Source organism: Leopardus geoffroyi, chromosome C2 (genome assembly GCF_018350155.1).
Source record: "Leopardus geoffroyi isolate Oge1 chromosome C2, O.geoffroyi_Oge1_pat1.0, whole genome shotgun sequence".
In the NCBI taxonomy this organism is placed as follows: Eukaryota; Metazoa; Chordata; class Mammalia; order Carnivora; family Felidae; genus Leopardus; species Leopardus geoffroyi.
Window position 1 is genome coordinate 157,164,293 of NC_059333.1, and position 26,888 is coordinate 157,191,180.

Sequence of the window (26,888 nt, forward strand, 5' to 3'; positions counted from 1 at the left end):
AAAAGGTGTTCAAGAAGGCGAACTGAGTCCAATCAACGACCGTAGATGGGCCAAATGACAGAGCAAGAGGGTCCTAAAGGAATGAGCTGGGAGGGTAGAAGGTGGTAGTTAACGCTTAACTCTGAATTTGAGAGTATATGTGGGTTGCATGGTTGGAAATGTCAAGGTCTAACCATAAGATTGAGTAGCTAAAGATAATACCACTGTAAGAAAGATACAAGGAACAGAAATGTCAGGCTACTAGAAGGCCCATTTAAGTGTCTTCTGAATCACCAAAAATTAAAACAGCAATAGTGTCAGATAGTGACAGTGAACCAGGACCTAAAATTTTAAAAATGAAGAACGAACCAGGGTGCCTGGGTAGCTCAGTCGGTTAAGTGTCCAACTTTGGCTCAGGTCACGATCTCATGGTTCCCAGGTTCGAGCCCCACTTTGGGTGAACCTGAGCCCCACTTTGGGCTCCACGCTCTCTCCCTCTCGTGGGATTCTCTCTGCCCCTTGCTCACTCGCACTCTCCTCTCTCTCTCGGGGGGGGGGGGGGGGGAATGAGGAATGACCCAGAAATCACTAAGATGACTGCAATAATTGGGTGACTGGTTGATATTTGGTAACATGAAATTCAAAGTTGGGCGGTCTTGCAAGGAAGGAGACAGGAAGCGTAGTTTGAGATGGCAATGAAGGAAGGGGGTCCTTCCCTAGGCCTGTGGAAACAGACCACCACCGCTTGAGAGGGCTTCAGAGGAAAAGTCATCATTAAGAGACAGAGTTGACTACGTTAGTTTCCCAGGACCGTCACAACAAAGCACCAAGAACCGGATGGCTTAAAACAGAAATGTGTGTCCCTCGGCTCTGGAGGCCAGAAGTCCGCAATAAAGGTGTCAGTGTGGTTGGTGCCCTGTGAGGGCTGTGAGCGGGCTCTACTCTGGGCCTCTCTCCCAGTTTCTGGGATTTGGTGACATCTTTTGTGTTCCCTGGCTTGTGGACGCATCACTCCAATCACATGGTCAGCAGCAACCAGTGTGCCTTCACTTAAGTCTTCCTCTGTGCCCGAATGTTCCCTTTTTATAAGGACACCGGCACCTGCCCTGATTACATCATTTTTACTTGATTACCTCTATGAAGACCTTATTTCCAAGTAAGGTCACATTCTGAGGTCCTGTGGGCTAGGACTTCCAATATATCCTTCTGGGGGGGGGGGGGGAGGGAGGGGCACAATTCAACCAATTAACATTGACCACTTAGGGGATTTTTTTTTTTTTAATTTTTTCAATGTTCATTTTTGAGGGAGCGACAGAGCACAAGCAGAGGAGGGGCAGAGAGAGAAGGAGACACAGAATCCGAAGCAGGCTCCAGGCTCTGAGCTGTCACCACAGAGCCTGACGCGGGGCTCGAACCCACGAACCGTGAGATCACGACCTGAACCAAAGCCACCTAGGTGCCCCACTAAGGGGATTTTCTGATGACAAACTGAGAATTCCAGAGGGCAACATGGAAGGAAGTTAGGAACTGGTAAGAAAGCGGAGATGGGTAAAGAGTTGGGGGGGGGGGGTGCAGGGGCGCGTGGGTGGCTCAGTCAGTTGAACGTCTGACTTTGGCTCAGGTCATGATCTCACGGTTTGTGAGTTCGAGCCCCGGGGACAGGGTCTGTGCTGACAGCTCAGGGCCTGGAGCCTGCTTCTGATTCTATGTCTCATTCTCTCTCTGCCCTTCCCCCACTTGTGTTCTATCTCTCTCTTACTGTCGATCAAAATATAGGAGAAAAGCAGCGACCTGAAAATCTGGAATTTCTCGTAGTCCTGACAAACAAATACTAAGGGCACAAAAGGTCTGGCCCAATATGCCCTAAAAAACTTACACATATGTCTAGGAGAGACAGATCAAAAAGGCACAAGTATAATAAAAAAGAAGTTATAACTAATGATATAACAACTAAAAAGATGAGAATATCACTACCAACTTTGTGCCAATATATTGGAAAATATGGATAAGATGAATATGCCCTAGAAAGAGAACTTATCACAGGGTGCCTGGGTGGCTCAGTCCGTTGAGTATCTGACTTCGGCTCAGGAGTTCAAACCCTGTGTCAGGCTCTGTGCTGACTGCTCAGAGCCTGGGGCTGAAGCCTGCATCAGATTCTGTGTCTCTGTCTCTCTCCCTCAAAAATAAACTTTAGAAAAAATTTAAGAAAAAAAAAAAAAGATAACATCAAAACTTTCTTCAAGACATAACAACACCTGGCTGGCTCAGTTGGTGGAGCATGTGACTCTTGGGGTTGTGAGTTCGAGAATAAAATCTTAAGAGAAACAAAAACTTTCTTCAAGACATAAATAGCTGTTACAAAATAATCCTACAGACACTGATATCATGGTTAAAACATTTCCCCCCAAAGAAAATCCCTGCCCTGGAATGGTTCTACAGGCAAGTTCTATCAGACTTTCAAAGGCAGTTCTTACACAAACTCTTCAACAGAACAGAAAGAGAACACTTCCTAACTCATTTTATGCCTAGGACTGTAATCCTAGGCATAGTCTATAAAGTAACAGATCATTAGAAAAGACTGTAAAAATATCTTTGAACCTCACAGTAGAGAAAGACTAACTGTAAGTGAAAACATTAGTCAATTTGACCATCTCAAAATCAAGAACGTCAGCTCAAAAGCCACCAAAAAGACAACGGAAAGACAAGTCATGGAGGTGAAGTATTCATGACCTCTATGCATAATCAAAGACTATATCCAGGACCTATGAAGAACTACAATAGGAAAAAAGAAAACAATAGAATTAAATGACGACAAAGGTGCTGCCTTCAAATCTTGAGACACTTACAGATAAACATATACACCCTTAAACGTATCTATTAGAAGACAAACACCAGGAGGAGAAAGCACCCAACCAAAGAAGTTGGAAAATAACCAGAGCAAGCAAGAACCTGAGGAAGAAAATAACCACAAAAATAAAACAGAAAACCCAACCTAAAAGAAAAACAAAACCAAAACTGGTTTCTTTTTTTTAATGTTTATTTATTTTGAGGGAGAGAAAGCACGTGGGTGCAGGCGTGACGGTGGGGGAGGGGCAGAGAGCGAGGGGGAGAGAGAGAGAGAGAGAGAGAGAGAGAATCCCAAGCAGGCTCTGTGTGCAGGGCCCGATCCTGAGAACCAATCCTGCAAACCCTGAACCGAATCAAAACTCAAATGCTCAACTGACGGTGCTCCCCAAAATTTGGTTTCACGCAAGGCACTAAAGATACAGACAAACCTCTGACATAGGTCACAAAAGCAGGAAAAGACGGGGAGTTCCTGTGAGGTAAAAGGGAATAATCACAAATACAGAGGTCTTTTTTTTTTTTAAACCTAAAAACTTAAAGCAATTTTATATGAAGAGTAAAATGACCACAACTGGCTAACGTTCATAAATTCTGAATATTCTTATGTCCACTGCATAAATTACATGTACAGTCAAACATCTACTTTGTGCGAAAAACTTAAAATCACCAAATCCAGGCTGCATTCCAGGTGAGCTTTACAAAATCTTGAAGAAACCGTTAAGTCTCATCTCCTAAAAAATTTCTAGGGGTACCTGCCTGACTCGGTCCGTAGAGCGTGAGATTCTTGGTGCGTTCAAGCCCCATGTTGGGCATACAGTCTACATATCTAAATACATAAATACAACTTTTAGCCCATAAGAGAGAAAGCTATCCAACTCACTTGAAAGTGATACAGCCTTGATGTTAAAAAAAAAAAAAAGAAAAAAAAAAGTCTTGATGTTTAAAAAAATAACAGGAGTACAAGAAAATAAAATAGAGGACCAATCTCATCTAGGAACAAAGATCATCTATTTATGAAACTTTGGAAACCTTCTCTAAAATCAGTAAGAAGATTAAAGAATCAAGTTTTTAGTGGTTCTAAACAACACTACAGCAAAGCCACGGCCAACACACCAAGGCAAGAATGTGAAATGTAAAGACCATACAGGAAGAAACAAGTCTACCGCTATTTACAAATACTGTTGGGGCGCCTGGGTGGCTGGCTCAGTCAGTGAAGCCTCCGACTTCGGTTCAGGTCATGATGTCACAGTGTGTGGGTTCGAGCCCCGCGTCGGGCTCTGTGCTGACGGCTCGGAGCCTGGAGCCTGCTTCGGATTCTCTGTCTCCCTCTCTCTGCTCCTTCCCAGCTCGCACTTTGTCTGTCTCTCAAAAATAAATAAACGTTAAAAAAAAAGTCAAAGTAACTATGAATAAACGTTTTAAAAAATATATATTTTTTAAACGTTTAAACGTTTATTCATAGTTATCTTGATTATGAAAAATAACTAGAAAAACTGACTAGAAAGTCTGAGGGCCTACAAATTACTAGAAGAGTAAATTCACCGAGGTCCGGGGCGGGGGGCGGGGGGGAGAAGCAAAATACAACAAGTCGGAGAAGAAACATATATACAGCCTTCCCGGCAGATTTTCCTTCTATCCAGAAAGAGCGCGTCCCACTACACGCATGAACTGGCAGGCGGCCAGAAGGTGCCATGGAAACAAGTGGAAGCCGTAGCCCGGCTCCGGAGCGTCGGAGCCCAGCCGCGCCGCCTGCTGAGCCGCACGGTGGCAGGCTGCTCGACTTCTCTGAGCTCCGACACCGGGTCTGCTCTTCATTTGGAAGAAAGTCTGTTTCCCGCATCTCCAGTCCAGGCACACGGCGAACCAGCGACGGTCGGAGGTGTGGTCTACGGAACCCTGAGGAAACGGAGACTCTTTCAAGGGGTTCGGAAGGTCAAAGTTATTTTCAGCATCACAGCAAAGCGTGATCTGCCTTCTTCCCTTCGATGACATCTGCACTCGGCCGACGGTGATCAGAGCTGCTGGTGCCTCGCACGAACCGGGGCAGCGGCACCAAACCGGACCCAGATCAAAGCAGTGGGAGCCGCTGGCAGTAATCATTCATCTCCGGATACAGCGGCTCTTGGGCGGGTATCACAGATTTCCGCTGCACACCTAGTGGTTGTCCGAAGGAGAGCGGTTATGCCACCGTTTGATCTGCAGGCCGCCCCGGCAGTTTCTCTCACAAAGTATCAGTTTTACTTGAAAGAAAAACTAACAGGCGCGCCCGGGTGTCTCAGTCGGTTAAGCTTCCAGCTCCTGATTTCACCTCAGGTCACCATCTCAGGGTTGTGGGACCGGAGCCCCGCATCGGGCTCCCTGCTGACAGCACAGAGCCTGCTTGAGAATCTCTCTCCCTCCCTCCCTCTCTCAAAATAAATACATAAATATTTAAAAAAAAAAAAAAGAAAAAGAAAAAGAAAAACTACGATTATTCAGACCTAGGTATCTGGCAAATTTCCTCCAGAACCGAACAAAGCGGGCCCGTCGTTTCCTGGAAAACAACTGTGAGAGTGTTAGAGTAGGCAGTCGGCCGGGTTCTAGAAGGACGGCTGGAGGCCGCCAAGAGGAAGTCGTGGCCGGCCAGGAGGCAGCCAGAGGCCGGTGCTGGCGCCGCTCCAAGACAAAATCACGAGCGACTGGATCAAAGCGGACAGGCCAAGATGGCTGCTGCAGTCGGGCAAAGTTCAAGTTCGCGTGACTCGTTACCCCGCCCGACCCCACTAAAATCTCCCTCGGGCTCAGGGTGCCGTGGCAGGACACCCCGGGCCAAAGCAGGAAGACGAGGCTCGGCCTCCGAGAAACGCCCACCGCGAGCGGCAACCATTCCGGCCCCCGGTTAACAACACGACAGAAGCCCGACACCCGGCGGGCCCCGCTCTGCCCTCGGCTCGCCGCCCCTCGCGTCCTGACGGCGTCCTTCCGCCTTCACGAACTTTGCTGCTGGCACCGCTGGGCTGTGTCCTTGGATCCTTTCTCCTGATGGGATTAAGGCCCTCCAGGGCCGTCTTCTGGACGAGCGAGCGGGGTCAGAAGCCTCGGGCCGAGGTCTCCTCGGTCTACCCGGCCGTAAGACCACTGCCCCTCGGTGAGGTGATGACCTAATGCGTTATGTGTGATCTAAGGAGCTCACATTACTTAAGTCCTGAAAATTCCGTTGCTACAGACTCTACGTTTCATGTCAGCAAAACTCAGGTGGCCCCAAAGACCCTCTCAAGAAAGTTCTGAAGAGTTACTTTCTAGAGGCCACGTGGTTATCTGCCCCTCACTTCGCAAAACACCAATGACCCAGATTCCAAGTTCCGAGGGGCTTCAGACTTCCGTCCTTCGGCGACGGGAACCTCGGCCTTCGTCTGGAACGGCAGTGCCACCGGCAGGTGACGCGGGCCGACCCCATAACATCTGTGGGCTCCGGGTTACCCGCTTCAAAGGGAGGGACTGGTTAAGAAGTTCCTAGGATCTCTTCACCCATCTCGAGAATCCTGATGTAACGAGCGCAAAGACTCTCGGAAACGTTCATGAGCCGCCTCGTTTCCAACAGAGTCTGCAGCGCTCACACCTCGTGCACACACGTGGCACAGCCGTAGACACAGGGGGAGGGGGAAGGGGGAGGAAGAGAAGCAGAGAAAACAAACGAACCCAAGTCAAGTGGAAAGAAAGGAGAAGCAAAGGTAATACGAGAAATTGCCACAACGTCCCCCAACACTGTTAGCCTGCGCTGTTTAACGCACACAGGTTTTTCTTTTTTATTTTTATTTTTCACCCAGGCTCCGTGCCTAATGGGAGGCTTGAACTCACGACCCCGAGATCAAGAGCTGCATGCTTTACTGACTGAGCCAGCCAGGGGCCCTAATGCAAACAGATTTTTAAGTCAGACTATCGAGAGAAACCGTCTTTTTTTACAAGCCGTCTTCCCCCAAATCCACAGAAACCATTTCTTAGAAAGTCTTTAAAAATGGCTTAAACCATCCAAAGAGCAAATAGAGTAAGCACACTTCACTCTGGAACACGAAAGGAAAGTTTACTTTGTAGGCAGCTTTCCATTTTATTAAGAAATCCGTTCTCCAATAATTTCCATTTTTGCACCTCAAATTTACTTCTTGAACTTACGGGAGAACAGATCAAAGGGAAAGCTAGGCAGCAACGGCCTTACTTCCCATCTGATGCAGAGGAAAAGAGCTTGCCTGCCCGCGCACGTGCATTAAAAAGACACCAGGCCCCCCTGAGATCCAGCCTCCTCAGGGCTCCAGGTCCAGGCCAGGGAAGGACGAGGGCAATCACAGGACGCCTGCAACAGCCTAAATCTTTCTTCAGACTTAGTCCACAGAAAGTCCATTTTGGAACTGTCCAAGTTTGAATCTCAAATCAAGGGCCTTGAATTTGCAAGAGGCAGGCAAGTACTGTCATGGGTTCCTCAGTTTTGAGGACCCAACTGCATATGAAAAAACAAAACTAAACTAAACAAGCTCCTTGAAAACCCGGCATTTGCCTTCAAAGATACCTGGAAATTTAGATGAAATGGTACACCGTGAAACAATAACCAAAAACATCCAATGGAACGTTTCCCCGTGGCAAGTATTGTAAGAGACCAATACTTGTAAGATGTCAGGCATTATTTTAAGAACAAGGTCAGGGAAATGGTTTACAGCATGATTTTCTTTCCTTTCCACAGAATAAACCATAGATAAAAGTTCATTAGTTGGCTGAGTCACTAAAACAAACAAAACTCTAGGAAAAAAGTAAAAGCTCAAAATAACCCTAATAAGCAAAGTTCTTGGCAACAAACTCTCCTTTTCCTGTAACTGAGAAGTGAGAAGCAGCTTTTCAGCTGAAAACGCTACATTCCCTTCAGGTGCCTTAACTAGCCTCCAGGAGCTGCGTGGCACTTGAGGCCCACGTTTTCAAGTGGGGAATCACGGTCTGCAGGACGCCTGTCCGAGATGACCCTATGACTTTCAATAGATCAATTTCTTCAAGTGAAACAGTTGTTCCCGAAAATAAGCCACCTCACCCAGAGCCCTCAAGTTGCACAAGTGCCGAGAGGAAGTGCCAAGTTCAGGGAGAGGAGCACATACCCACCCAATCAGGGTCAGAGTCTGGTGACGAAAGGCTTTCCCCCACCCACTTCCACGCTCTAAGAAACACCTCCTCCTTTCTGAGAGTCCTTTAGTGCCCAAAGTTTCCCGTGTAAGACCCACAAGCTGAATTTCTTCAGGGAGCAGTCTCCACCATCCCCGGCCTGCCCTGACCCACAAGTCTTTGCTCAGGACAGTTGTGTCCTCGGTCCTCGCGCAGAGCCACAGGGAGGTGTATGAAAGCTACTGGGAGACTGGACAGCTCTTCAAAGACACAGGCATTACGTTAAAGGACTTACTGAGAAAATCTCACTGAATTAGCCTTCATAAAAAGCTGCCAAGCCACGGGATTTTACACTTTAATCGGGTGAATTTATAGTGCATCAACTGTATTTCAATAAAGCTGCTAAAAATAAAAATAGCGAGCTACCAAACTGACAGAAGTTATTTAAGAAAACAAAAACAGAACCACGGCATTCTTCAGGATAAAGGCCAGAGACTAAGCTCAGATCTGTTGCAACCTTCAAAATTAAACAAAATGAATGGCTGCTGGTACAGGCAGCAGAGACTAAACAAACTATTGTTTGTTGTGCAATCACGGCATCTTAAAGCCTTCTTCAAAAGAAAATAGCCTAAGAGGGTGGTCCCCAAAACGAAAAACTTCACATTGAAACAATCAAAATACAGAACTAAGGCGCTCCCCCCCACCGTGTCCACTTTCGCTTATGACATAATTACTGTTGTAACAGCCGTGATTAAAATTTGCAACCAGGAAAGACTACAATGTAGAACAGAATAGGAACGGGTAACCGAAACCTTAAAGAGTATTTTCCCAGTACAAGTTCTACTATTTCGTACACTGTATTCCAGCTCCAAGCGGCTTGTAAATCACTTGCCAGGAAAGGAAGCCCCTTCCCCCACCAAGCCAAGCCATCCTAACAGCCAGCCAGTTTTCCAGCAAAAATGAAGCCCTCAGGAGCAGTTTCCCGGAGCCAGGCTCGCTCCCACCCCCCGCCACCCCCCTGCCACCCATCTGGGCAGAGGCCCGCGGGGCTCCCCGGCCCCGACGACCACGCGGCAGGGCCCGGACCCCGCGACCGGGAGGCCCGGGCACCGCTGGGAGCAGCCGCACCCGGTAGAGGCCCAGGGTCGCGCAGGCCTTCCCCCAAGGAGACCGAGGCTTCCGCCCGCCCAGCCCAGGGCGCCCGGTACCTCATGCTGTAGGCGCCGGCGCCCAGCTCCTGCCCGATGCCCGAGAGGCTGGCGTCGAAGTCGTGCACCAGCCCGGACTCGATCACCTCGTCCATCTTGAGCACCCAGGCCATCTTCCGGCCTCGCCGCCGCCCGGCGCGGCCTCCGCGAGCAGGCGATGGGGCCGGAGCTCCGCGGGCGCGCCCTGGGGGAGGGCGCGGGTGAAGCCTCGGGCGGCGCGGCGGATGGTCACCACTGGCGGCCCGGACGGCGGCCGGGACGAGAGCGTCCGGGGCCCCGCAAGCGGGGCACGGCGAGCCCGGCGAGCAGCTGCAGCGGGAGCGGCCGGGCCGCCGGCAGCGCCTCCCTCCCGCGGGCGCCGGCCCCGCGCCTCATGCCGCCGCCGCCCACCCCCTGCGCCGCTAGCGCTGCAGCCGCCGCCGCCCGCCCCGCCCCGGAGCCCCCGGCCGCATACTCCCCGGCCTTGCGCGGGGGCGGGAGCTCAGCCCGCCAGTCACCCGATCCCCGGCCTCGACCCCGGCCCTCGGCCCGCCCGCCCAGGCTCTAGCGCCCCGCCGCCCCGGCCAACCCCGCCGACGCCGCTCTGCCGGCCCGGACGCTGGCTTCTATATGGCTGCGGCCCGAGCTCTCTCGCCGCTTCCGCCTCCTCCGGCCCCGCCCCGGCCCCGCCCCCAACCCCGCGTTCGCCCCTCGCCGGGGCCCGCCCCGCACGGCCCGGCGCTCCGGGGCACCCCCGGCGCTTCACCACCGAGAAACTGTTCAGGCCGTGCGGCGCAGCCCCGCCCACGCGGCAGCTTCGCAGACCCTGCGGCCAGCCGCCTCCCCGCCCCCGGCCCAGGAAGAGGCGGTGCCAGCAGGGCTGCCAGTTTCCGCTCATCCAGGAAAGCGGGCTGATTGACAGGCCAGCTGGACAATAATGGCAAGCGCTTGGTCGAGGCTCCCGTGGGTCTCTGTGCGAAACACCCAATCAAAATGCTCTTCCTCTTGGGCGGTCTCTAGGACTGAATTGGCTCCCAAAAGAAAGAGTTCATTGGACCGCACCGGAGGAAGTCGCGCTAAACGCCACTCCTGGAGGTTCTTTGCTCCCCCGTGGTCTTTCCGGGTAGCCTCTGGGTTTGCCCCGACTACAGATGGAGAGAGCGTGCCGTGGTGCCTGGGGGCCGAAAGGCCTATTGGGCAGAAAATCTTGATCGACACGAACGTAAGCCAATCAACACTCCTGAAAAGGGCTCCGGAAGTCTTCCCCCCAGTTGCAGAATGCCGACAGCATAATGGCGAGCCGGAGCTACACTGGGCTTCGGTCGCGGTAGCCGCGGGGAAGCGTGTTGTGGTTGTCGCTCATGCTTCTGCAGGTTCATTGGGCTTAGTAAGCTAGATGATTCTCGTTCACGGTATCTGCTCTGTTGTACTCATATGGCTGGGGCTAAAGTCCTCTAGGGCTTCCACACTCAGGTGTTTAATTGCTTGATGTTGGCTGTCGACTGGCACCCCAATTGGGGTTGCCGGAATGCCTACACAGTGGCCTCTCCGTGTGGTCTAGAGTTACTCTCAGCATGGCAGTTGGGTTCCAAAAGCGAGTGACTCGAAAGGAAGTGGAGATTGCTGGTTTCTTAGTGACAAAGGTTCTTTGCTTGAACACACTTAAGTCAGGCTCCCACCCGAACCTTCTCCTGGTCCCATCTGTGCACTTCATTGTAAAGTTCAGTTTTGGCGAGAACGCTCCACCTCCCTGGTCTGATCAGGTTCCTTAGCCTCCGCCATCCTCCAGGTGATGTCTGATGACCGCGGCAGGCCTTCAAAAGAGTCCTGTTAAGTAGTTCTGCCAGAACCACCCTGCCTTACCTCCTAGTAATTTTTTCATAGTGACTTTTACATTCAGCGCCTCCCAACCTGCTTCTTGGCTGTAAATTCCCACTTAGCCATCTGTATTGGGAGTTGACCCTAATCTCCACCGCACATTGCGTTGGTCTGATCCCTGATACGTATTGCGATGGTCCTGAGTACAGTCTGCCTTACCATTTTTAATAATTGCCACGGAATATTTTTTTCTTTAACACAAAACCTGGGATCAGAAACTGGCACAGACTCTTTATTCTGTACTGTATTAGTGAAGCAGCCGTAGAATCAGGTTGATTGGAGGAGAGTTCAATCATTTGGGGGCCATGTTTTAAAACTTTCAAAATCCAGGGGCGCATGGGTGGCTCAGTCGGTTGGGTGACCCACTTCGGCTCAGGTCACGATCTCACGGTTTGTGAGTTCGAGCCCCGCGTCGGGCTCTGTGCTGACGGCTCAGAGCCTGGAGCCTGCTTCCGATTCTGTGTCTCCCTCGCTCTGCCCCTCCCCCACTCATGCTCTGTCTCTGTCTCAGAAATAAACAAACATTAAAAGAAAAATAAAAATAAAAACTTCCAAAATCCACCCTCTGGCCTCCAATGTTTCACATTCTTTCCACATGCAGTAAACACTCACCTCCTCCCCAGACCCCTGCAACGTTGTCATCCCATTACAACATTAAGGTTCAGGAAGCTGTGAGGTCCTGGAACAGATGAGGCTCCTTGGTTGTGCATTAATTAAGTGGTTCCTCTCTATGAAAATCTGTGAGATGAAAAAATGATCTGCCCAACCACAACTGCACACATCACATGCAGTAATGGGAGAAGCACAAGAAACTTGCCTCTACAGACATTTCTCTTGGAAGAGAGGGGAACGGAAGGCACACAGCAGTCACTAGACCACAGACATTCTGAAATCCAGAATGGATTTCCTTGAGTAGGACTTCGTGATTCATCCTGGGAATACTCAGTGGCTCCTGTCTCCATCCACTGGATTCTTGATTCCATCCTGAGGTATCCTCCTGTTCCTTAAAAAGGAGCCCATGTTTCCAGCTAAATAGTTTTCTCTGCTGCTTCCTGTCCCTAGTTGTGCAGGGACCTGAAGTACTCTCTCTGTGTGGTACTCAACTTGTCCCTTTCTGATACAATTCATTTTTAAACTTCGTGGGTTTGTGTGTGTGTGTGTGTGTGTGTGAATCAATTTATACTTACTCCAGTAAACAAAAACTACCGACGTATATTTCAGGGGCAGCGAGGCTGCACCCTTCTTTCTGGCTCAGGTTTCTCATAAGGTTACAGTCAAGATATCAGCTGGAGCTGTGCTTATCGGAGGGCTTAACTCAGGAGGTGCAGGAGGGTCCACTTGCAAGCTCATTTGGTTGACTTGTTGGCCAGAAGTCTCTGTGCCTCATTTGAGACCACAGGGCCACCAAGTGTCTTCAAAACATGGCACCTGGCACCCCCCAAAGCAAGTAAACCAAGACAGAGAAAGGAGGTCTCCAAAGTCACTCATTATCCCTTCCACTTGATTGCTGTTCCAGAGAAGCAAGTCGGTCCATCTAGCTTCTATTCAAGAAGAGAATTTGTCTCCATCTTTTGAAGGATGAATGTCAAAGAACTTGTGGACATATTATCAACCAGAACAGCAGTGTTCTTGGGGCACCTCGGTGGCTCAGTCGGTTAAGCGTCTGACTTCAGCCCAAGTCATGCTTTTGCAGTTCGTGAGTTTGAGCCCCGTGTCAGGCTCTGTGCTGACCGCTCAGAGCCTGGAGCCTGTTTCGGATTCTGTGTCTCCCTCTCTCTCTGCCCCTCCCCTGTTCATGCTCTCTGTCTCAAAAATAAATAAACTTAAAAAAAAATTTATAAAAAAAAATAACATCAGTGCTCATTATTATCACTTAATACGTTTTTGAAAGCACTAAACAGCACAATTCAATCAAAAAAAGATTAGAGATTTAAAAGTGGAAAGAAGAAGTTAGAATTATCACTATTTTAGATTACATGGTTCATACACCTGAAAATCTCATGGGAAACAAAAGTTTAATAACATAGTGGCATACATCATGAATTTTCATAAATCAATAGTTTTATACAAAAAAGTTTGACAATATGAAAGCAAAGGTTAAATTTCTAACTGGATTTAAAAAGGTTAAAATACCTCAGAACTAACCTAACAGGAAATGTAAAGAACTATGTGAGCAAAAATTGTAAATTCTCAAAATGAACACAAAAGTACAGTGAAAAGAAAATACTACGTCCACTATTATAATGGTAGTTCTGCTTAAACTAACCAGTAAATTTAATGTGATTCCAGTAAAAATGTTAACAGAATTTTTTTTTTAATTTTTAATGTTTATTTTTGAGAGAGAAAGAGACACAGTGTAAGCCGGGGAGGGTCACAGAGAGGGAGACCCTGAATCTGAAGCAGCCTCCAGGCTCTGAACTGTCAGCCCAGAGCCTGACGCAGGGCTTGAACTCAGGAACAGTGAGATCATGACCTGAGCTGAAGTTGGGACGCCCAACCAACTGAGCTACCCAGGTGCCCCTGACAGAATTTTTTTAATTGGACAAAACGATTCTGCGATTAATGTGGAAAAGTAAACGAGCAAGAATAGTAAAAAAAAAAAAAAAAAAAAAAAAAAAAAAGGGGGTGCCTGGGTGGCTCGGTCGGTTAAGCGTCCGACTTCAGCTCAGGTCATGATGTCACGGTCCGTGAGTTCAAGCCCCCCGTCGGGCTCTGTGCTGACAGCTCGGAGCCTGGAGCCTGTTTCCGATTCTGTGTCTCCCTTTCTCTCTCTGCCCCTCCCCTGTTCATGCTCTGCCTCTCTGTCTCAAAAATAAATAAACGTTAAAAAAAAATTTAAAAAAAATAAAAAAAAAGAATAGTAAAAAAAATTTATTTTAAGTGAAGATATTAAAACATTATGAAACCTAAATTTTTAAAAACAGTATTCATTGATGAAAGAATAAATGGGCAAAGGAAAAGAACGAAGAATCTAAGAACAGATCAATATGCATATGGAAATTTATTATGCACTGGCATCTCAAATCAGTAAAAGAAAATAAATTATTCAATAACTGCTTTGGGGATCAGCTTTAAGTACCCGCTTATGCCAAAATAAATTCCAAGTGGCTCAAATTTCTTCTTCAAAAAAGTCTAAAAGGATAAAAAGCAAAATTATAAAACACTAGAAGAAAACATGGGAGAATAATTTTAGAAACTCGGGAAGAGGCTTTTATAACTTTTATACATTTTCTAAAGAATTTAGAAATCTTAAGAGATTGATGCACTCTACAACATGAAAATATTATTTTCCTTTTTTTTTTTTTTTTTAATTTTAGAGAGAATGCATACACGCAGGGAAGAGAGACAGAATCTCAAAAAGGCTCCCCTACGTGGGGCTTGATCCCATGCCCCTGGGATCATGACCTAAGCCGAAATCAAGAGTTGGACTTCCAGGGCGCCTGGGTGGCTCAGTCGGTTGAGCATCCAGCTTCGCTCAGGTCATGATCTCACGGTTGGTGAGTTCGAGCCCCACGTGGAGCCCCACGTTGGGCCCTGTGCTGACAGCTCAGAGCCTGGAGCCTGCTGTGGATTCTGTGTCTCTCTCTCTGCCCCTCCCCTGCTCATGGTCTTCCCTATCTCTCGAAAGTAAATAAACATTAAAAAAAAAAAAATTTTTTTTAAAAGAGTTGGGCGCTCAACTGACTGACCCACCCAGGTACCACCCAAATACTGCTTTCTTTTTAGTAAACACACCGTATGCAAAATCAAAAGAACAGGAAAAAAAACAAAAACAAAAACAAAAAAAACCCCCAACTATTTAGAACTTGGATCATGATCAAAGTTTTATTTCCCTAATGTATTAAGAGTGCCTGCAAATAGATTAAACACATTGGTGAAAATGGCATTTGTATCCTGCCCCTCCGAAGAATGCACACTGCACGAGCCGGAGCGCCTCCGTTTGAGATACGCGCACACAGGAATCTTCACGGAAGAGGGTTGAAGACCTGCCTCCTACGACACAATCTGGATCCGGTCACGAGAATTTTATGTCGCCAGCGACGGATGAGGAGCAGCAGCCCCCGAAGAAGGCTCTTCCCCTGCTCTTGGGCAGAGTCGTGAAACGAGCAGGCACAGCTCTCGGCAGAAAGGCTGCCACGGCCACGGTCACTGATCCCGCGCTCTCCATCTTCTCCCAGTGAAACGTGACCCCGGAGCCCGGCCGAGGGAACAGCCTTTATGCGCTCAGTGCTTAGCAACAGCTAAGGGACGGGAAGGGACAGCCGGCAGATAGGAAGACGAAGCTCGTGAGGGAGAACCTCGGGTCTTCCAGAAACGTTGACGTCCGCCTGCCCAGATGAAAAAGACCTACCCGCGCGGACCTCTGCACAGCAATTCGTTCTGCCTCAAGACAAGTCAGCGATAAACGCTACGATTTTCAAATGCTCTCGAGTCGCAAACACGCTTTCTGCGCGACGGCCCTGGGGCTGCTTAACCGTCTCAGGACGCGTATCGTTCCGGAGTCTGCCTTCGTGAAGACGTTCACGCGGGCCCGCGCCTGAACGCCCGTGTCCCTTCAAAATCCGCACGTTGAGATCCCCCCCGCCGGGGCTAGTATGAGCACGTGGGGCCTCTGGGCGGGGCTTGGCCCTCCGGAACCGGATCAGGCTCTTTCCGAGAGCCAGGAGCTCTCCCGCTCCCCTCTGCCGCGTGGGATCCCCTGAGAAGTCTGCGCCCCGGAAGAGGACCCACCGCGACCCCGCGGGCACCCCGATCGCAGCCCTCCAGCCTCCGGAACCGTGAGGTCTGCAAGTCACCCGGTCCGCCGTGGTTTCTTCGACGGCCTGAAGAGACGAAGACGGGACGGTAGCAGGGGCGCCTCTGAGACACGCCGCGGTCGGCGGGGAAGCCGGGGCCACGTACCCAGCCAGCCGGACTAGAACGAACGTGCGCCGGGTTCGAAATGTAACGACTTCAAGCAGCGAGCGTTCCCTTGGCTCGCGCTGCTGTGCGTCGGGGGTTTCGCGCGGCTCGGCCGTGCAGCGCCTCCGAGCCCTGCGGCTGGGCCGATCGGGCCCGGCTTTCCCACACGTCTGGGGGTGGGCCGGGACAGTCGGGCTGACTCGAGTCGCCCTCCGCGGCCCCCGCTCTCCGGCCGACCAGCCCCGCCTCGTCCTCCTCGCGGTGGGATGGGTTCCGAGAGACCCCGGGGCCGCGCGGAGCCCCAGCGCGGGAACGCCATCGCTTCTGCGGAAATCCCTCGACCCGAGCAAGCTCCGGCCCGGATCCGAGGGATGGAGCAAACAGACTCCACCTCTTGGTGAAAGGACACGCAAAACCGCAGAAATCATGCAGCCGTGGATGTTGACCGGGAGAAACCATGCTTTGGGTCGGGGGGTTCTTGAAATGCTTCGCCGTTATGAAACACACACTTCTCAGATTCTCTCTTTGAGAGAAATGGGACAGGGGTTAGGAGATCGTGGCCATGCTTGTAAACAGCACATACAGCCGGGCAGGTAGCAAGACGGCTGAAAAGCTTCCAGTCGAGTGGATTCAAAACTAGCAAAATTGGTTCCTGGAGCCGTTCACAAATATACTCATCCCGAGACTGGTGGGTAACGATGCCATTAGGTGGGATTCCACGAAAGTCCCCTTGTCTTTAAAATGAGAATGTTACCGGGGCGCCTGGGGGCTCAGTCGGTTGAGCGTCCGACTTCAGCTCAAGTCATGATCTCACGGTTGGTGAGTTCGAGGCCCACCTCGGGCTCTGTGCTGACAGCTCAGGGCCTGGAGCCTGCTTCGGATTCCGTGTCTCCCTCTCTCTCTCTGCCCCTCCTCCTCTCTCTCTCTCTCTCAAAAATAAACATTAAAATACATACATACATAAAATGAGAATGTTACTGGCCCTGGGGGGCAGGGGTGGGGGGTGCCTTGCAATCAGATTTTGAGAACTGGAACGGTGTCAGAAACAATATGAAAATCATGCAGACCACACAACCCCAAATATGGGCCAGGTATGCTTTGGAATATAAGATAGTCAGCCTCCGTAGCTAGATTGCCTGGATTCAAATTCCAGTTCTGACAATTACTAGTGTGCGCTCTAGGGCTATTTGTATAACCTCTCATTACCTCAGTTTCCTCATCTGTAAAATGGAGCTAACAGTAGATCTCCCTCATGGAGTTGTTGTGCACGGATGAAATAATACATCGGCCGAGCTCAGAGTAAGTGTCACGTAAAGTGCCTGCTGTGGCGTGTAATCTCTGAAGAGCTTTTAGCCTCTGACCATCTCATCCACAGGAATTAGCTGCCTACCACGTCCCGGATAAGCAGGAGACCCAAGAACGGTGCCCTTGCTGTCACCGTTCGTGACGGTGTTGACCATGTCGTAAAATCCGACAAGGACGACCTGTTATTTGACCTGTGCGAATGCGGACACTCTCCAGCTCATAGTCATTTTGTCAACACGCTGAGCCATTTGGGAGTTTCTTAGATATTTTACTCAGTAATGACCCAGAAGACTCTGACCCTGGGGAACTGTAGACCAGATGATCCGAAGATGCTTCCAAGTGGCCCAAGTGAGGAAAACAGAACAGGCGAAGTTTTTTTCTCCTAGGCGCGCTGAATATCAAATTCTGCTTTTCCAAAACACCTAATAATCTTCCTTATTTGTTTTCTCCAACTCTGTATTTAAATTTTTTAACCTACAGAAAAGCTAAAGGAACAGAAAAACAACCAACTATATATTCTTTAGTCACATATTTTATTATTGTTAATATTTTACTCATTTCTCTCCCTACTTAGGTGTTTAATCACGTGAAGCTAAGTGGTAGCTTTCAAGGTAGCTCAGGCCTAAATTCTTCAAAATGCGCTCTGAGAGGACAGAAATGCTCTATCATGATTCTAATATCATTATTACATCCAAGAAATTCAATAGTAGTATCTAATAGTCCATTCATTTCCCAACCTCTCCATCTGTCCCTGCATTGTTTATTATAGCTTTTTTCGAATCTGGGTTCAACCAAGGACCACAGCTACATTTCTTTTTCAGTTTCTTGAGTCTCTTTAGAGCAGTTCCCCCACCTCCCATCTGTTTTGTTTTGTTTTGTTTTATTTACATTTGTTTATTTTGAGAGAGAAAGCACAAGTGGGGGAGGGAGGGAGAGGGAGGGAGAGACGGAATGAGAATCCCAACAGGCTCTGTGTCGTCAGCGTGGAGCCTGATGCAGGGCTCGAACTCATGAACCGTGAGATTATGACCTGAGCCGAAGTCAGACACTCAACTGACTGAGCCACCCAGGCGCCCCGAAACCCGCCCCCGCCCCCGCCTCCACTATCTGGTTTTTAAGAGGCTTCTTTTAGACCAGTTTCTTTACAGAAAAATCGAGGGGAGTACAGAGAGTTCCCATAGGATGTTACGTCCAGCTTCCCTTCACATAAGTTACTTCAAGGCTTGGCCGTTTCAAAGCTCTCGGGAGACTCTTTGCATCCTCTGTTTCGGGGGTGACTTACTCTGATTTCCTTTAACAGCCAGACCCGATGGAGAGGATTTCACGTCACTGGACATTTGGACTTGGGGTGGGGTGTGGACTGAGTAGGCTATATCCCTTACCCAGAGTCACTGTTCCGGGGGGGTGGGGGGCAGAGGTGTGCACAGACATGTGGAGGCCAGATGGGAGAGCGGGTATTTTGCCAAACCAATTTTCTTTCGGCGGGGCCGGCCAATGCGGTCCAGTTCCCAGGCTCCCTTGCGACAGCTGAGCCGGCCGGCCGTGCAGGACACAGGTAGGAGGGTCGCTGGCCTCTTCCAGGCCCAGCCACTCGAAGTCTGCCTTGTGATCGTCCCTGCTCGCTCTTTATCTTCGAGTCGGATGCGAAGTGCCCGGTGGGGGACCGTGGGGCCCACCGTGTCCGTAGAGGAGAGCCGCGGCCCGCCTGCGTCGCGCTGGCGCGTAGATGCGGACTGAACGGCTGTTGGCGGAGGCCACCACGATCCGGGCGGGGGACGGTGGCCGGGCTCCGTGTCCAGCGCGCCGCGACCGACCCCCGGGCGGACGAAAACCGGCAGGACGTGTCGCGTCGCCACTTCGGGAGGGCCGAAGCCCCGCGGCGACTTCAGCGGGCCTTCCGCGGGCCTGAAGGGCGGGGTCCTGGGGGCGGGGACCCGTCCCTTCGCCCTTGGCAGGCCCCGGGGGGCGCTCGCCCGGCTCGGACGACGTCTGCTCCCGCTCTGCCCCTCCCGCCTCCCTCCTTCGCGGACAAGGACACTGATGACCTCGGGCCCACCTGGGTGGTCCCGGCCCGCCCCCCGCAACATCCTCCAGTCGGTAACACCTGCGGGGCCCCTTGGCCGCATGGCGCGCAAGAGGCGCGGGCCCCGGATCTGGGGCACAGACAAGTCGGGGGTGTTGGGGAGCCCTTCCTCCCCCCCCCCCCCCCCCCAAACCCGCACCTGTTTGCTCGGCCTCCTTCTCAGGGAGGGCTGCCCTGGCCAGTCCTCGTGAGCGGGGAGCCCACCCTCCCCTCTTACAGCCCCCCTTCCCCGACCTCTTGCCCGCTTAGCCCTTGTCACCATCTCAGGTGCTACTTGCCTTATTTCTCCTTTCCCTTCGGCGACAGGCGGGAAAGGCTTTTGCCTGCTTCCCCAGTGCGACGCTCCTAGGGCCCAGGACACTCTCCGCCTTTCCCCCAGGGCATCCGAGCCCTCGCTGAGCAAGGGCTTTTCCAAGACAACGCAGTCACACTCCTTGTGTGGCACTTAGGCCTCAAGCGAGGCTCGTGTGGGGCCAAAGGCCGTGTCACTGCGATGCCGCACACCTTTCGTGACCACAAGCCGGGTGACCTCAGATGTACTCCCGGAATTTCCAGGACGGCAGTTAATGAATCTGCTCCTAGATTTCCTAGGAGGACGTGTTCTGAAAAAAAGAGCTGCCAGCTGGAAGGCATCCAAAGAGGAGCCCATAAACCACCGGACAATTGAAGCAAAGGCTTTTTTTTTTTTTTTTAATGTTTATTTTTGAGAGAGAGAGAGAGAGAGCATGAGCAGGGGAGGGGCAGAGAGAGAGGGGGACACAGAATCGGAAGCAGCTCCAGGCTCTGAGCTGTCAGCACAGAGCCCGACGCGGGGCTCGAACTCACGGACCACGAGATCGTGACCTGAGCCGAAGTCTGACACCCAACCGACTGAGCCCCCCAGGCGCCCCACGATTGCTTTTTAAAAGTAGGCCCCATGTCCAACCCAGGGCTTGAATTCATTACCTGAGACCAAAAGTCACATGCCCCGCGGAGCCAGCCAGGTGCTCGCGTGGTGACTGATTTTTTTTTTTTTTTTTTAAATGAATTCAGTTTCCTAGTATTTTGTTGAGAATTTTTGCATCTATGTTCAGCAGGGATACTGGACTAATTCTTTTTAGTGGTGTCTTCATCTGGCTTTGGTATCAGGGTAATGCTGGCCTCACAGAATTAATTTTGAAAAATTTCCTTCCTTTTCCTTTTTTTTGGAATAGTTTGAAAATAGGTACTAACTCTGCTTGAAATGTTTGGTAGAATTCACCTGTGAAGTCATCTGGTCCTGCACTTTTGTTAGGAGTTTTTTGATTACTGATTCAATTTCTTTGCTGGTTTTCAGTCTGTTCAATTTTTTCTGCTTCTTCCTGCTTCACTTGGGGTGGGTTATGCTTCTAGGCATCTAACCATTTCTTGTAGGTTGTCCGATTTGTTGGCGTGTAGTTTTTCACACTCTGTTTCTCTGGTGTCATTTCTCTTCTCTCACTTGTAATTTTATGGAGTCCTTTCTTTTTTCTTGGTAAGTTTGTCTAGAGGTTTATCGATTTTATTAATTTTTTCAAAAGACCACTTCCTGGTTTCATGGGTCTGTTCTATTGTTGTTTTTGTTAAGTATCTATATAATTTATTGCTACTCTACACAGATGGGTAACTTTTTAAGAGCTTTTTAAAGCTTCTTTCTTTTGCATAGCTGTAAAACTGTACTTGACTGATCGCAATGAAACAAACCTAAACAACACAGGAAGCAAAGATCTCAAAGTTTAAAAGAGCCCACATGTATTATGCCAATCCTCGTTTCTATTGACTGTAAATGTTATTCTAAATTAATAATGATGATACATTTGAATCTACAAACAGATCTGGCCTGATACGTTTCCAGTATTTTATTGTGAGACATATTGGGTGAAAAGTCATTCTGACCCAAAGTTAGATAGCTAAGTTAGATAGATGTAAGATAGATAGAATATGAAAGAATGCAGTAAACACACTCTAAATTTGAAACCTCAGGTTCAATCCACATGTTACTTGAAAACCCATTACAGATTTTGAAAACACAAGAAACAAACACGGCTTATAATTTGGAATTATGTGCTCTTAATTAGTTCTGAGCAGTGCAGTAAAGGAATGAGACTGATAATGGTTAGGGAGAAAAGCAGAAAGAAGAAATTTAACCAGGAGCTTACCACCATTCTTTAACAGTTGACATCTAAATGTGTTTCTGGGATGAACAAATGTGAATAGTCAATAATAACTTTCCTAAAGCCTCACTAACTGAAGCTATACAATTTTTTCATATGTGTGTGTGTGTGTATACATATATATACATATTAATTTTTATTTATTTTTTGTTATTTCTTAATCTCTACACCCAATATGGGGCTCGAACTTAAGACCCCCAGGTCAAGAGCTGCATGCTCTATCGACTAAGCCAGCCGGGTGCCCCTGAAATTATACAACTTAAATATGACTTTTTTCATGTGTTTATGTATTAGCTTTCACTCAGTCACATTAAACCATCCTCTTTCAGAGCTCAGTTCATTCATTTGAACACCTGCCTTTAGACGCCAGGTCCTTGATCTAAGTTTTCAAGCAGAGTTATTATTCAGCTTACGTCACACTACCGAGTCGTCAATGGTAGTTAAAAGCAGTATCTTAAAGCAGAGGTCAAAATTAAATTGTTAGATTAAAAACGATTATAAGACATACCAAAGGTTATGGAACAAAACACATCACTGAGAAGAATTCAGTGTTTAAAATGCCTTTTCTTCCTAAAGATAAGCGATGTTATAGACGTGCAGATACAGCTATATAATTTTGTGGATGCTACTCCTGACAAATCTTTTCTCCTCAGATGCACTTATAAAATTCATGAGAATACCACTGATACAGGACCTTCAAAATATTTTTCAAGACCTAGTTAGGAGCTAAATGACTTGTCACACAGTGAGACCGAAAAACAACCGATGTACGTTGTTAATTTTTTCAAGTAATGTTATGTACAGTTTTATTGCCAGTATATGCACAACAGTAAGCATAGAACTATAAATACACGATGTAATTAACAGTAGAAAACAAAATTGTTACAGGTAAAGGGGCGGGGATATAGAGAAACTATTTTCCTGCTGCTAGAACAGAAACAAAGGGAAAAGCCCATGACAAACCATCCATCCAGTACTTTTGTCTTAAATTCTTTACATACATTTCTACATGTTTTTCAGTTAAACAAAGAAAGTACAGATCACTCTGTAACAATAGCAAACTGCTATTTGCCTTTCCAGTCAAATTCACTTCATGTTAGGATTAAAAAAAAAAAAAAAAAAGCCAAGATGAGAAATCATTAGTGTCCCGGTTCCAAGTGATCCCATTCGCTTTGCACCAAACTGGTAAGTTTTGCAAGTCGGCTGCACAGGAAAAGAACAGGTGTAGCGAAAGGTGATTAAAACAATGTGTTAAAATGTAACAGAAAATCACCCTTGAAGTAGTTTTCCAAAAGACACTGTAGGCAGCAGCTCAGTTAAAAGGATCAGCCCTGAAGAGGTAGAGAATTTGAGTCCATTACAGAGATAATAGCTTTGTGCCACCTTCTCTCTCGTCAGGATCGTTTTCAAGTAAGACAATTTCACGGTCAAAGGAAACCAGGTGCCACCGTTTAAAGAAAAGGTGCTGGTTGACTCGCGCGTCTCCGTGATTAATAAGTTTGTTTTTTAATGAGAAACAGAAGACGGTCGAGACGCACGTGCACTGGATTTTCTTCTCTCTTTCCATTATCAAGTTTATTCATAAGTGAATTTGATATTAATAAATACGAAAAAAGCATCATTCACAACAACGAAAAACAAACCAGAAACCCTGCAAGAAAACCTTCTATTGTAATAAGCATCTAGAAAACAACAGGCGGATGATCTGGTGCAGCTTTCTTAAGGGGCCGCAGGGGGGACACGGTTGTAGGCGAGGCGGCAAGATCGAGAGCCAACACGCGGGATCGGCGTCACAGAACTGGCTGATTCTGTGGCACTCTCTCTGAGGACGTCGCTTTACGCTACGGGTCCCCCCAAAGAAGTTGCGACCAACGACACGTGGCACCGTCACGTCGACAGAGTCCAGCTGTGGTTCAAATCAGTCCTGCTTCGTTTCACATCATTTCAGTATTTCTAGCCTAGGACATGATACAGAACGAAACTCCAAGTAGCAATAAAAATAGTATTCTGCATTTGAATAGAGGCAAAAAAATGTTTTAGACTGTTAAACTTTTAAAGCTTTAAGCATTCCTCTTTCACCAGCATTTAAAAAAATGTATACAATCATAACACTGGCAAAGGTTAATGGGAAGACAAGTACAAACATGTGAAATGATGAATTCGATTAAAAATTACTCTGTGTCGATCCACTGATGTTAATACTGCTTCTTCTTGAATTTGGAATAACTATCATAAAAGTTACATGCAGACTGAGGAGAGCCCTCTGTTACAGAAAATACAAAACGAAACAAAAAACTAAAGCCGGGAAAAGATGGGGAGTTCCGAAAGATGCGTTTGAGTACTTCCTCTCGCTGCTGAGGGGTGGTCTGCCCGTCCCGGGTCGGGGCGGCCTGGCCCGCTTCGGCCCGTATTTCCTTTCACTGCTGAGGGGTGGTCTGCCCATCCCGGGTCGGGGCGGCCTGGCCCGCTTCGGTCCGCGTCACTAACTCTGTCCGGAAACATCAGCAGCGGGGTCAGCTCCTCCAGAACCTGTCTGTGCGCGTTTGATGTACAGATTCAGGAGCTTCATCTGCAGATTGAAAGCAAAGCGAAGGCATTGAGCAGGCTGCTCTAAATTACAGGAAGACGCTCACGAAAACAGGTCTGTACGTATCGTGAGTCTAAGAAGAGAGGTTTTAGGGGCGCCTGCCTGGCTCTGTCAGGGCGGCATGTGGACCCTCGATCTCAGGGTTGGGAGTTCGAGCCCCACGTTGGGTGTAGAGATTGCTTAAAAATAAAATCTTAAAAAAGTAACTAGCGATTTTAGATTACGTTATGCCCAAGTTATTGCTGATAGTTAAGAATTACCAAAAAGCTTTTCAAGTCTCCATCTGTTCATGACTGAGTGCTCTATTTATGCATTTATTTAAGTAACCTCTGCACCCAACGTGGGGCTGAGATCAAGAGTGACGTGGTCTACCGACTGAGCCAGCCGGGCGCCCCTGGTGACTCTTACAACGTGCCTTTTCTGTGACACTAAACCTGCTGTAGTGTTAGCATGTGAAGCTTAAACGTAGAAAAGAAGTCTCATTAGGACAAACGTTCGAGCACGGTGTGCTGTAGAGTAAGCTAACGACCTCACGTTGCCTCTATCTCAACGACACTTTACACACGAGGAAATCAAGACACGAAACATGCCAGTCGCTGTCTAGAGTCACAGAGGCAGGTAAGAAGCGGGCCAGGACAGAAAACCAGGCCCCTGGGTTCCAGGACCCGAGATCTTCAACGACTGTAACACTGCCCTCCAAGAATGTTCTTGATTGGTGTCATTTTGTGGTCTTTACCAGATGAGACCCTATTTTTGTCAAGTGTTAATCAATGGATACGCCATTCTGTATTCTACTTCTTTTCGTCTGATGTCATTTCCAAGTATTTTTTCGGCCTGGCTATAGTCTTCATATGCAACATTACTGGCTGCCTCATATTCTGACAAAGTGCTTAACTTTAACTCTTCCACAGACATCTTTGGTCATCAGGACACAACCTGAGCTTATCCCAAGACCTGAGATCGTTTCTCTTTGAAAAGCACTGTGTCGGGGCGCCTGGCTGGCTCAGTTGGCAGAGCACGTAGGGCTCTTAATGTCGGGTGGCGAATGCAAGTCCCATGCTAGGTGTAGAGTTTACTTGAAAAAAAGAAAGAAAAAAGAAGACTGTGTTGTTTAAAGTTTGCTTTTGTAACATTAAACCATTGATCCAACGGGTTTTTAGTCTGATGTCCAGGGGCTTCGGGCACTCACTGAATCCCCTGAAGCCACGTGTAAAATTTTCTGTATTTATTTACCTTTCTTGGATGTGGTAGTAATGCCCGAATCTCAAAGCGGGTCTGCGAGTCAGAGTTAAGAACTACCACCCACCGAGAACGCAGGCAGGTATTTAACGCAAGGTGCGTACCTGAGCCTTACGGGCATTTTCTCTACTGTTTTGGTATTTTAAAACTAAATCTGACGATAGTAATGACGATCGCTAGGGTCCTGGGAAACTCTTAAAATGAGGGTGTCTCCTGCAAACAGCTCATAAGCAACAATCCAACAATCATCACCTCGTAGAATAAATTTCAATGTTTGATAGTATCAAAAAAATGAGGGAAACAAGACATATTAAAAACATTTTTTAAATGTTTTATTTATTTTTGAGAGAGACAGAGACAGAGTGTGAACAGGGAGGGGCAGAGAGAGGGAGACACAGAATCCGGAAAGGGCTCCAGGCTCTGAGCTGTCAACCCGGACGGAGCCCGACGCGGGGCTCGAACTCACAAGCCACGAGATCGTGACCTGAGCCGAAGTAGGACGCTCCACGGATGGAGCCGCCCGCGCGCCCAAGACTTACATTTTTTAAAAGTTTATTTATTTAAGTAATCTCTACACCCGACGTGGAGCTTCAACACACAACCTTGAGATCAAGGTCATGTGCTCTACTGACTCAGCCAGCCAGGTGCCCCTGGTTTTTCTTTTAAGTCTTAAGGACAGTGAATACTTGATTATCGGAATTCATAGGGGAAAATCTAAGAAATATTCCAGGATTCCCCATTTTGGGAGACAGGAAGTAATCCACGAACACACAACCACTATTTATTCTTAAACCGTCCTTGGGGGCTATGATCGGGTGTGGGAGCTGGAAAGGAGTCAGCTGACTGGAGGCGTTTCTCTCACAGCCACACACCCTCTACCGAACCGGCGGCTTCCCCCAGCGACCGATGCGAAAGTAGAAACAGTTAACACTCAAACGGTAGGAGGAATGAGTCGGATACTCAAAGCCTGACTTATCCAAAGCCAAATACGAATTTACCCTTTAACCCGACAGAGACCTAAATGTGAAACAGGCACCACTGCCACCACCTGTAGACCAAAGCGTCGCCACTTACCTTGCTGCCCGTGAGCTGACTGAGATGTGGTTTTAGTTCGTCACCAATTACCGCGTGAACGGCCACCAGGCAGAAGACACAAGCTTTCCGAACACTGCTCTCCGAGTTATCGTAACCCTAGGGAGGAAAGTCCTCGTTAGCACTCCTGGGGGGCGGGAGAAAGAACCATTCCAGCACGGACAGGCGGGGTGGCTCCAACACGAGATCGCGGGCGCACCAAGGACAAGAAGCTTTAAGGATGGAAGTGACTCCTCCAGCTCTCCCGGCAGAAACGTGCCCTCCTCTCCTTCCGCCTCCCCTTCAGCGCCTCCCCTCCACCGTCAGCTTTCCTGATCGGCTCCTACCTGATTTGGCCTGGAAGGCGGTCCCTTTGCCGACCTGCCCTGTAAAGTGTCGGATGAACCTTGCTAAAGCACTCAGCCGTAGGGAGCCCAAGAGCGCCTCCCTTCCGGAAAAAAACCTGAACTGAAGTAACATTGGGCCTGGCGGTCAGGGCCCGCCTATAACCCAGGCTGAATTCT

General features: G+C 48.7%; 3 protein-coding genes across 49 annotated transcripts in view; all 3 read right to left on the minus strand.

The window, feature by feature from the left end:
* Positions 1 to 9,827, minus strand: part of UBP1 (upstream binding protein 1) — a 51,747-nt gene extending 41,920 nt beyond the window's left edge. For 2 of the 3 annotated variants that reach the window (XM_045436709.1, XM_045436707.1), the window contains exons 1-2: positions 9,718 to 9,827; positions 9,150 to 9,333 (exon numbers count right to left, since the gene is read on the minus strand). In XM_045436709.1, coding sequence (XP_045292665.1) covers positions 9,150 to 9,262 — 113 coding nt within the window. In that variant the 5' untranslated portion in view covers positions 9,263 to 9,333; positions 9,718 to 9,827. Of the gene's footprint in view, positions 1 to 9,149; positions 9,544 to 9,717 lie in introns of those variants that run through there. The other variant, XM_045436708.1, reaches the window with a different exon arrangement.
* A 4,958-nt stretch (positions 9,828 to 14,785) lies between these two features.
* On the minus strand, positions 14,786 to 17,360 carry LOC123575862. Its single transcript, XM_045436715.1, has 2 exons — positions 15,358 to 17,360; positions 14,786 to 15,247 (listed from the first exon to the last, which is right to left on the minus strand). The coding sequence occupies exon 1, from the start codon at positions 16,334 to 16,336 to the stop codon at positions 15,392 to 15,394; it is 945 nt and encodes a 314-aa protein (XP_045292671.1). The 5' UTR covers positions 16,337 to 17,360; the 3' UTR covers positions 14,786 to 15,247; positions 15,358 to 15,391.
* Positions 17,361 to 22,242: 4,882 nt separating this feature from the next.
* Positions 22,243 to 26,888, minus strand: part of CLASP2 (cytoplasmic linker associated protein 2) — a 182,152-nt gene continuing 177,506 nt past the window's right edge. For all 45 annotated transcript variants that reach the window (XM_045436717.1, XM_045436723.1, XM_045436720.1 and 42 more), the window contains 3 exons: positions 26,368 to 26,484; positions 23,927 to 24,036; positions 22,243 to 23,857 (listed from right to left, as the gene is read on the minus strand). In XM_045436717.1, the coding sequence (XP_045292673.1) occupies positions 23,950 to 24,036; positions 26,368 to 26,484 (204 nt within the window). In that variant the 3' untranslated portion in view covers positions 22,243 to 23,857; positions 23,927 to 23,949. The remainder of the gene's footprint in view (positions 23,858 to 23,926; positions 24,037 to 26,367; positions 26,485 to 26,888) is intronic.

What these genes read in the sequence shown, in the direction of transcription:
- LOC123575862 (XM_045436715.1), bottom strand. Translation starts at nt 16,336, where the DNA reads ATGATTTCTGCGGTTTTGCGTGTCCTTTCACCAAGAGGTGGAGTCTGT.